Source organism: Abramis brama (genome assembly GCF_963993115.1).
Source record: "Abramis brama genome assembly, chromosome: 5".
Classification (NCBI taxonomy): domain Eukaryota; kingdom Metazoa; phylum Chordata; class Actinopteri; order Cypriniformes; family Leuciscidae; genus Abramis; species Abramis brama.
Window position 1 is genome coordinate 37,924,235 of NC_139967.1, and position 11,064 is coordinate 37,935,298.

Sequence of the window (11,064 nt, forward strand, 5' to 3'; positions counted from 1 at the left end):
CCAATGAAATTGTTTGTTTGTTTGTTTCATTCAAATAACATTGTTTATTTTCACATTTCATCAAACTTTAATTAATTAATTATTTTTTTTCAATCATTGCTTAAGCCTTAATAGCAAAAAGGTGATATCTTTAGTCGTAAATTTAGTCAAGCGTGTCCAAACATTTGTCAGTAGGGTGTATAAACATAACACACAATATGTTTCATTTTATCTAAATATACAAATTATAATGCATTCTTGACATCATCAATATACATGTAGATATTAGGCAATGGAGCTAGATGGTTGCGGTTGCAACTCCTTCACAAATGTATAATATTGCCAAATAAATTCATTCACCACTAGAGGGCAAGCTTGATCTCAATTCACATCACATCCGGTACCAGCTGATGGAGACGGGAAGTCATATTGGCTGGTCAGTCGTGAGCTTTCTTTTACTGTCTAAGGTCGTGAGTCTGTTGTATATATTTATGTGAAAGTATTAATATGGCCTAAGTTTATTAAGTTGACGTCATATGTCTATATACCTTTGTAATGTAATTACGATGTGTTCAATTCAAATGTTGACGTTGTGTTGAGGGTTTTGAAGATGTTGTTTTATTGACAGCACATTGATAATCGTACAGTAAGTTATAATTTTCTTTGAAATGTTGTCGTATGTTGCACATAAATGGCTTTATCATTGCAGTGGCGAGCACAGCTATGGCTCGGACTCTGTTTGGCGGTGCTTTATCAGCTGTTATTCCCCTAAATGCCAAGGATATTAGGTAATTATATAAAACAGCATGTTCCAAGGACGTAGAAATCTAACTAGTGTATTTCCAAAGTCAACGTACACATGTCACAGAACGTCAATTCGATATTAATTTTTTTCTCGATTGACTCAGTTGGCACAATTGCCAAACCATTCATTCATTTCTCAAAACAAAGAACCATTTCTCAAAACGTTTAACACATTTCACCTGTTTTCACACACATTTTAATATTCTGAATGATTTGTGCAAAGCTCTAACGTTACACAAAAATGCCCTCATTTTACACAGGTTTAACCATGTTCTCATTCATAAACCACATACTATAATTAACTCAAACATCACAATGTAAACTCACAAATAGCGTACATTTATCCACGAGTAGCCTAAACATTATTAATCACCTGTGCTCCTATTTATATTATCCTGAGATTCTGATTAGTGTGCCATCAGTTTGCTACTTAATTTTTAATCATGTATAAATATGTGCTTTTGCATCCTAACACTGGGGCGAGAGAGAGCTGAAAGAATCATCTGCAGGGTCTTTATACTACTTACTCATACAGTAAAAGTACAGTACACAGTAACAGTACTTTATATGAGGGAACTTTCACTATTCTATATTCAGAAAAATGTAGCACATTTACACCCTCAAACTCGTGATTGTCAAATTTATTTGTAGCCAATTTGTTTGAAGTAGAGAAAGACCAAGAAGCTGCTATAGTACTGTAATGAAATTTGACCGAAGGTGCAGAGGATGCTGAAAGTATTTATTTATTTATTTATTTATTTACTTATTTATTTACTGTACTCTAATTGACAGTATACTGTATTGTTGAATACCGAGTATATATTTACTTCTTTGGTATTTGAACTTTTCTTTTCTTGTGCTTTTCATCAACTGTAAGATAATTTTAAAGTAGTGTAATGAAAATTAACTTTTCCTAAAGCTCCTTGTTTTATTTTACTGTATCTGCACTCTTTCATTTACGTTGTATTCTGTATTAGACATTGAGCTGTAAAATAATTCGCAAGAAGAGGTTTTTGTTGCAGTAATGTGAATCAATCTCACTAGTGTTCACTGGGCAGGAAGATAGTCTGTGTATTTGTTAGGTTTTGTATGTCATCTGAGGCCAAAGTTTGATTCTGACAAAAGAGAATATGTTTTTGACTTAAACATTTGATTTTGATGCAACAGTTTGAGGTTTGCACAAATTGGTGTGTAGTTCTGAGATTGTGTTTAAAGTTGTGAGAAAATGGTAAATTATTTCATGAACTGTGTTTTAGCAATTGAGAAAAACTGTAATACGTCAGTTGCTTTGCAACAGCAAACAGCCCACAGATGAGTAGTGTTAAATTAACTATATTATTTGGTGAAAAAAACTGGTTGTTTGTGATCATTCATATATATAAAAAAAGTCTGATTATTATCAAATTGCGGTTGCCGCCATCTTTTTACAACCACTCGTGGGTTTGCATGTTGTGACTTTAAGCTTGAGTTTACCTAATTTGTATAGTAAAAGCCCATCATTCTCTTTCCTACTGTCTGCAGTGAACTGAGGCAGATCCCTGATAATCAAGAAGTGTTCGCTCACTCTCAGACAGATCAGAGTATCATCATTGAACTGCTGGAGTACCAAAGCCAAGTGCAGGATGCTGAAGCAGCCAGGTAACATGTACAGGCTTGGATATAAAACACATAGGACCCTGGTGTTATAGCAAACCCAAGGGCCCCTTTCTTAGTAGACTATCTTGGTGCCACAATGTTTTCCACCACAGAAATCTTTTTTTTTTTTTTTTTATCAAATCAAAATGGCTGCAACACTGTCTCTACACTCTACACGCGTCTTCGAACACATTAAAGTAAACATTCCAAATTAATTTGTTTTCTGTTGTCGGTAGCTCAAGCACGTAGATCAAGTGTGTCAGAAACAGAACGTAGTATCCGTACTAACTGATGGTGACTTGGTGGGTTCAATGTGCTTTTGATGTGCCGTTGCGTCCATTGTGGACAGAGTGTGTTTACACCAATGCTACTTGAGTACGGTGTATCATTTCCATAGCAACGACTATTTACTTTAGCGTTTCAGTCAGCTTTCTGTATCGCAGCTACTGCACTTCCAGGGATAGCCAAACAGACTTTTAATCACTCTTAAAACTAGATCTGATCAAGTGATATTCACCAGATGTCGTATAGGTCATACAAGCTTGACTCATGCTTTTTTGCTTAAAGGTGAAGACCCAACTCTATGCATGTTTTGTAAGATTCCCCTCTCTGTTAAACATATTTTATTGGACTGTCCTGGGTTTAATACAGGTAGAATGCTCTTTTATGAAGTGATTTCACTTAAGGACTTATTTAGTAAGATTATGCCTGAAAAGGTTTTGGATTTTTTTATCATATGTTGAAGCTACAATATGTAAGATTTTTGTAATAAAATATCCAAATATCCCTTGCACAGTGAGATATATTTCCTGTAGTTGTGTACTTACAATATCCCAAAAGTTCCCAAAGATTTTTAATTTTAGAGAAATTCCAATTTTATATGTATGTTTTTTAATTTTATAATAATGGCTCGTCCCTGTCGTCCTGTCCCATTTGTCGCCTGTCAATGACGTAATATCCGGTTTATCCCTGATTTCCGCTCGTACTGCCATTGTAACCATGGCGACAGACGTGGACAACTGCGTTACGTCTAGCGGCACGCTCACGCTGTTGTTGTTTAGTTCAAACATTATGGACCACGGCAAGCAGACTTTGCGACAAAAGGAGAACTAAAACGAGGATCAGTATCAGCGTGGCATTTTCGAGATGCCGAGAGCTCCACGTCCATGACAAACTTCGACTTGACAGGGACGCCGCTCCTGCATGCACATTATTAGACGGGTGAGCAAATGTACATAATACAAATCAATGTTATATAGCTCAACATGATGAAATGTTAGAATATGATCAGTATGTTATTCTAATGTTGATCTAGCTTACTGCTAGTCTCATACAGATAAACTAACACATAGAAGAACATTATAACTTTCAACACACTCAAATGCAGTTTAGTGTGATAGTGTAGACCAAGTGAAACAGCGCTGTGTTACCTCACAAGTTTAATTCGTCAAATAAACTGACCTGTGTTAGTAGGAATTCAGCACTTGTGGGTAGTTCGGTAGAATTAAATGTCCTCATTCCTTTATATCCACGGGACTCGCGTGTGGCACTGATATCTGTCTCTCATTAGCAAATCGCGACCTGCTTCATTCCACAGTCATGTTAAAAACATCAATGTATTTACCCATCCATAAGCATTATTAGATCCTTCAGGCATGACGGCAAGTTCCATAATTCCGCTTATCATCAACCTACGCCTTTGTTATTGTAAGAGGTTAGCGACCCCTAGCGGCGATTTTTTTTTTACATATTGTAGCTTTAAAACGTTTTTTATAATAAAAAGACTTGTGTTTGTGTGCTTGGTTTTATGATATTTATATGATATTTGTATTTTTGTACTTGAATTTTTGCCATGAAAATAGCCTTAGATGCTGATATGGCATTAAATAAAACAATCTAATGTATCTATCTATCCAGGGATAGCAACTAGCATTGAGCGTCTAGCATTCAGTCACAATGGCCTGGTTTCACAGGCAGGTCTTGACTTAGATTAAGCCAGGATTAGGCTGTAGTTGAATAAGGACATTTAAATAGTTTTTTTTTTAAAGTGCCTTAGAAAAAAATATTTCTGGTGTCCATTTTGAGACAAAACAATAGCCAACCATGACACATTTTAAGTTGATTTCAGTTAATACAGCTTTGTCTGGGACTTGGGGATATTTAATAAAATTTTATCAATCAATAAATTCCACTAGAAACAAACCTTGTTGTATTATTTTAATTTAATACTGTGAAGCTGCTTTGATACAATCTGTATTGTGAAAAGCGCTATACAAATATACTTGACTTGACTTGACTTGACTTGACTTGACTTGACTTGGCTTGGCTTGGCTTGACTTGGCTTGACTTGTCTGTGAAACCTGGGTTAAATATCACAATGTGTTTTTTATATAAAATATGCTTTTGTTTGATGATTGGCTGCCGTTGTGATAATCTACCTAATTATAGCTTCAGTACCAAATTTCTAAAGTGTTTTTTTTTTTTTTTTACACTCATTAATATAATTTATATGCATGGCTTTTCTGCTCCTTGGGAAAACTAATGATATTTCATTCTTATGCCCACCAAGATTGCATTTATTTGATTAAAAAATACAGTAAAACAGGATTATTCAACGAACTGCTTTCTATTTTAATATATTTTAAAATGTTTTTTTTTTTTTCTTGGCAAGATAAAGCTCCATTACTCCAGTCTTCAGTGTCACAAGATCTTTCAGATCTCATTATATGCTGATTTTTGTGCTCAAGTTATTAATAGCTAAAATGGTTGAAATGTGGAATGTGTGGATGTTTTTTTTATCAGGATTTTATGATGAACAGAAAGATTCAAATAGAAATATGAAATGATAAATAGAAATGTGAATCGTTTGAAGTTATTTAAAATGGAAGTGTCTATAAACTTTTAAAAGTTTTTATTGCACATTTACAATCCAAGACGGAGCATTCCTATGTCATAAGGCACACCCCACTTCTTAAAAAGCAAGATTTGAAATGAAATGGACTCATTAATTAAAGATCTGGACACCACTAAAATGGTAAATATTTTGACGTAGAGGAGCATAGGTTTTCCATCTTTCTACTTTGTTTTTTGAATTATTCTCACAAAGGTGGTTTTACATTTCTTCCATTTACATGTGTGAATGTGATATTTTCCCCACCAACATTAGTAAAGTCAAGTCACCTTTATTTATATAGTGCTTTTTACGATACAGATTGTTTCAAAGCAGCATTACAGTGATAACAGGAAAATAAATGCTACAAAGGGATTATTTCATATTTTTACACACAGGAGAACTTCTCCACAAAAAATCCGAAAAATCTCCACCTAATTCATTATTGAATTATTTCATAATGGAAATAGATATAGATAAAAATGATTTATCTGGTCTGTATTGTGACAGGTATCACTTTGAGGACGTGGCTGCCAGTAATAAAGCGGTAGAGAATGGCTCCTGGGAGGTCAGAGGGCTGGAGCAGCTCTCCCAATCAGAGCTGTCAATGCAGGAATGCAGCTCTGCCTGGCTGCTGTCTGGAGCTCAGCTGGTCTCTAAATTCAATGAGGAGGTACTTCTGTGATCCTTTTTACAATTCCTATTACTAACTTGCATTTCTAGTGGAAATGTTATTGTGTCCCAGACAACACTAAATGACCATAATTATCTTGCCAAAAACAAGTGCTGCATCCCGATTTGCCTATACTATGCCCTAAAAATGTGTACTGTTTTCGTGAAGAAATAGTACATACTTTTGAGTGTGTAGCAGAAGAGCTTTGGGACATACTACTTCCAGTAATGTGGGAAGTAGGGGTGCTGAGGGTGACGCAGCATCCCTTGGTGTGGAGCCCCCGAAAAAGTGGGGGTGTGGGGGGGATGTTTAAAAAGAAATAAATATAAAATGTTTTAACAAAAAAAGAAATAAAATTAATGTTATTAATTCTTCTATTCAAATAATTATTATTAATTATTTGAATAATTATTAAATTAATTCGTCTATTCAGTAAAATTCATTTGAAACATTAAAGTAGCCTAAGATACAATGAAAACAAGCGGCAATTGTCTCATGACGTCACAGCGCGCACTCGTGAGTGAAGGTCGAGCGTTTTACACAACAACAACACAAGCCTCGTGCTGGCGGATCAATTATCGGAGGATTGAGCAGACTTGCCGAGGAGGCGGCCTACCAGCAGCAGCCAGGCTGCTGAATAATAAGGCCTATGTATTTTTTAATTGGAGATATATTTCTTGTGGCTGATAGGTCTACGAGTTGATTTTTATGTGCTGTCGCCATGCAGCCTGCAGTTGTGTTTGGAATTTGTGCTTGGACTACAGGCATACATATTACCTGTGTTTATGTGTTTCTTTAATTAATAACCTTGTGACAACACCGATGTTACCGATAACACTGCATATTTTACAAGAAAAGATATTTGTCAATGATAATCTAGACCTGTAGCACTTATTTTGATTTTTAATATTAGATCTTTCCTTTTCTTGGAACAAAAAGAATGTTTAATGTTAAATTAATATAATTCTTAATGAAAAAAAATATCTTTGGATTTCCCCCTTACTTTAAAAACAAATGCTTATAGTGGTGGTTCATTATTATAAATGAAAACACATCAATAATAAAATAGTACAATGGAAAATTTAAACACATCATACTTTTATTAACAAAATGACGGATGATACTCACGTTGTTAAAAATAAATAAAAGCTCTTTGGATTGTCCCCTTACTTTAAAACAAATGCTTAGTTATAACTATAAAACAAAGACAAATTCACTTCTGTTAAAGGGGTCCTATTATGCTTCTTCAACTTTTGTTAGTGTGTAATGTTGCTGTTTGAGCATAAAAAAGATCTGCAAGGTTACAAAACTCAAAGTGCTCCACTGCAAAGAGAGATATTTTAGTTAATAGAATGCACTTTCTAAGAACTACAACGAATGACTAATTTGGACTACTACACGTTTTTTTCTGGGCTTTGTGAAGTCATAATGTTACTTATTTAAATAAAATCCACCCAACATCGTATCTAAAATGTATAAGAAAATTACCAAAAAAAACATACCACTCTGAAACATCTTGTGAAATCCGTGCTTGCAAAGTCTGTGCAGGAAATCCGTTCTGCACGATCCTCTTGTTTAACATTCTTAAGCCTTGAAATGGTTTGGAATTAACACCATCCTTAATATTTACCCCTGAGGGTGACATTTCCGGAACACGCGGTGTCAATCACAACACACTTGGCCAGCTAACCAATCAGGGGCTTCATCAAAACCAGAACTAATGATGCGTTCAAGATAGGTCACCTTTATTTATATAGCGCTTTTAACAATACAGATTGTATCAAAGCAGCTTCACAGTGACAACATGAAAATAATACAACAAAGTTTTTTTCTAGAAGAAAATTGCGTCATCGTCCACCTTAAGTAAGGCAGATCAATAATATTGTTGAATATTAAATGTCCCCAACTAAGCAAGCCAAAAGCCAAGGCAACAGTGGTAAGGAACCAAAACTCCATCAGGTGACAGAATGGAGAAAAAAACCTTGGGAGAAACAAGGCTCAGTCGGGGGCCAGTTCTCCTCTCGCCAACGAGCGAACATTGTATGATTATGATTCAGGCAGCATTACAGGTCAGAAGTCAGATTGGATCAGAACATTCAGAATATTATCCAGTTCCATCTGGTCGGAGTCATCACGCCGGTATGGAGATGAGTTTGTTGAGGATCAGTGCCGATGGCTGTCGTGTCGATGAGGCCTTCAAAGGGCTGATGAGGCTGGCACTTCAGGGATACGTTGTGGATGGGTCCAGGTGCAGGTCCACCATCTGATCTGGATACGGTTGACTTCAGTAAACCTTGGAATAAACAGAAAGACTAACATTAGCGTAGATGCCATTCTTCTTATGATGTAACGAGTACATCAGGTGTTATAGGAAGTGTCCCCGGTTCCGGCTGACCTAATTTATGCAGCCTAATAATCATTTAACTGATTTGAATAATAGAAATGTATAATGTTCTATATGAATGTCAGGTTCAGAGAGGTGCTGTAATAATGTAAAATATGTGAAAAATAATGTGTTTTTGAACAATCAAGCATGAAAGCATATTCTAGTACACCCCAAAAAACTAAATTAAGACTTTGTGAAAGGGCATAATAGGGCCCCTTTAAACGAAGAAATGCAACTTTTATTAACAAAGGTTCTCTTGCGCTTTTGCCTCTGCCATCGTCCAGTCATCACACATCACTCTCGTCACGTGACTCCAGTGGCTATGCGCTGCTTCTCTTGCTCTGCGCCATGCCTATTATGCACCCCCCCTCAGCCCCCCTGCTCAAAATACATTCCCGTGGCTATGACTACTTCGTCATAATTACAGAACGTCTTTATCGGACCACTCTGTTGCTTAGTCACGTGGATCCTGTTACCGTTCAAACTGCCCTGTCAATCATCTGGTCACAATTGAAATCTTCCACAATCAATTTCATTTCATTTCCATCCATATCAGAGAGAAATGTAGTAGCACGTTGATCTGCCAGTCGTGGTTCTTTTATGCGGAGAACTCTCCTTATGTGTTTGCAAAATTATGCTTTTAAAAGTTAATGACCAAATGTAGCTTTATAAAAGTTTATAATGCTGTTGCAGATTAAATATAATGTGGATAATGTTATCTTTTTGTCACATTAGATACTGATTATTAATCACTCAAACCCCTTTATCTAAACCTCTCTACCGTTAGCCGTTAGAGTGCATGGATCTTGTAGTGGCAAACAATTTTACATCACTGAATAAGAGACAAACAGGTATCAATTGTCTTTAACAATGATTTATTCCCTAGCAAGGAAAGGTCAGCAGTCATACAGTCATTACAAAGTGCCTGCAGAGTGTGACAACGAGTGGGGGGTATCCTTCATTCTTTATAGTTGTTCCTCCCCCAAGGTTGTTTTCCCGAGGCTACGTCAAGATACATCTTAGCCATAACTAACACATTGTTTAGATTTGTCTATCTTATTTAATCATATTACACCCTTGGATGGAGACTCTCTGTCTCGGTCATACATTCAGTCACATTAACTTTTGTCCGGTCATATACATACACATACGTATATTCATAAGGGTATGTATCAACACTACATTCATCTGATTATCATCATATTTCTAAGATTCTATGAATATAAGAAAATGCAAACATATAGAACATATTAAATTTCTTCCACAATCTGCACTTCGGATTCTAACCGGAAAAAGTAGACCAGGTCTACCAGATGCATAGTAGATCCTGGTATCTTTGGAAAACTCATTTCAACATACTACGATTTGGGACACACTAATTGTAATTTTGAATACTAATAGGACAGATCATAGTATGCGAATTGGGACGCAGCTTAGGGTTCTGAGAAACCTTAGTTAGATTTAGACATGACTTAGAATTGCAAAACCTTAGTTAAGCAACTGTATGACTGCTAATGCTACACTGACTGTAATTTCTTTTATGTTAAGATTTGTGCCTTTTATCAGCTTGAATTACATTTTTTCACAGGCCAAGAACACTGTGAACATTCACCTGTGCTTGTTCCGCTTGCCACAGTACACTACTGACATCTTAGTGACATTCAATGATCCTGTTTGCATCAAGTGAGTTAGTTAAACACATACAGGTTAAAGTCACTCCACTCTTAAATTTTCCCCATACACTGGAGGATTACCTACATGTCTTAAATTAAAAATGATTATTAATAATTTATTTACATGGTGTTCATAGATGAAATATAGTCAGGATCTTAATACAAATATCGTGAGGTTTGATTCAAAATCTTCTGTCTCAGTCCCCTCAGCAGCAGTGCCGTTGGAAATGTGGCAGCTACACCATGGACACTACAGGACTTCCAGGGTGTTCTGCAGTCCTTCTGTCTACTTGACCCTGGAGTGTTCGGGTAGATTCTTCATACATATGTTTAATCACAAGAAAGTCTAAATTCCATTAGAAATGACTTTTTTCCAGAAGATTTTAAACTTCTAAACTTATGCATTTACAATGACTGAATGAGTTAAAACTTATGAAATATTTTCCTTGTAGTGCAAGGTTTAGCATTTGTCTAATTTATAGATAAGGCTGTGCAAATAAATTGACAATCTTGAATTATTAAAAAGTAAAAATAAATGCAATTCTTAATATGAAATACAGTGTGTTTCTGAATCCTTCTCAAGTTGAGAACCAGGATTTATTACTCAATGTTTATGCTGATTCATTGAGCAGCATTTCTTTGTTGAGTTTTCTTAATATTATCAAAGGTTTGCAGTCATCATTGTCTTTTGTATGCTGATTCAAACATCTCTATAACTTGACCACAAAACTAATGTTTAACAACTTTACTGGAACTGTGTTGAAACTCTGAAATTTCCAAAGACACTTCCACACATTCATCAACTTAACTCGGGTTTTTCCTTAACTTTGAAATGTTAGACACTTCCACACATTTCATCAACTTTCTTATCATTCTGAAAGAGTGAAAACACTCTTTACACAATGATCCTTTTTTTTTTTTTTTTTTTTTTTTTTTTTTACCAAAAATGTCAGACCTTGTGACATTTATTTTAAAGAAAAATAGCACAATCAAAACCTTTCACAAAAAAGTTAGGTTTTGAATT

General features: G+C 35.5%; 1 protein-coding gene across 3 annotated transcripts; it reads left to right on the forward strand.

The window, feature by feature from the left end:
* Positions 1-346: 346 nt before the first annotated feature.
* On the forward strand, positions 347-10,595 carry rangrf (RAN guanine nucleotide release factor). Of its 3 annotated transcripts, none has more exons than XM_084114466.1 (6): positions 347-415; positions 689-767; positions 2,305-2,421; positions 5,819-5,981; positions 9,956-10,050; positions 10,242-10,595. In XM_084114466.1, exons 2-6 carry the CDS (start codon positions 703-705, stop codon positions 10,351-10,353), a joined length of 552 nt encoding a protein of 183 aa, XP_083970592.1. In that variant the 5' UTR covers positions 347-415; positions 689-702; the 3' UTR covers positions 10,354-10,595. The 3 variants fall into 3 exon arrangements, with proteins under 3 accessions (XP_083970592.1, XP_083970593.1, XP_083970594.1); XM_084114467.1 differs by having other exon boundaries at positions 384-446; XM_084114468.1 differs by having other exon boundaries at positions 385-422.
* The last annotated feature ends 469 nt before the right edge of the window (positions 10,596-11,064 follow it).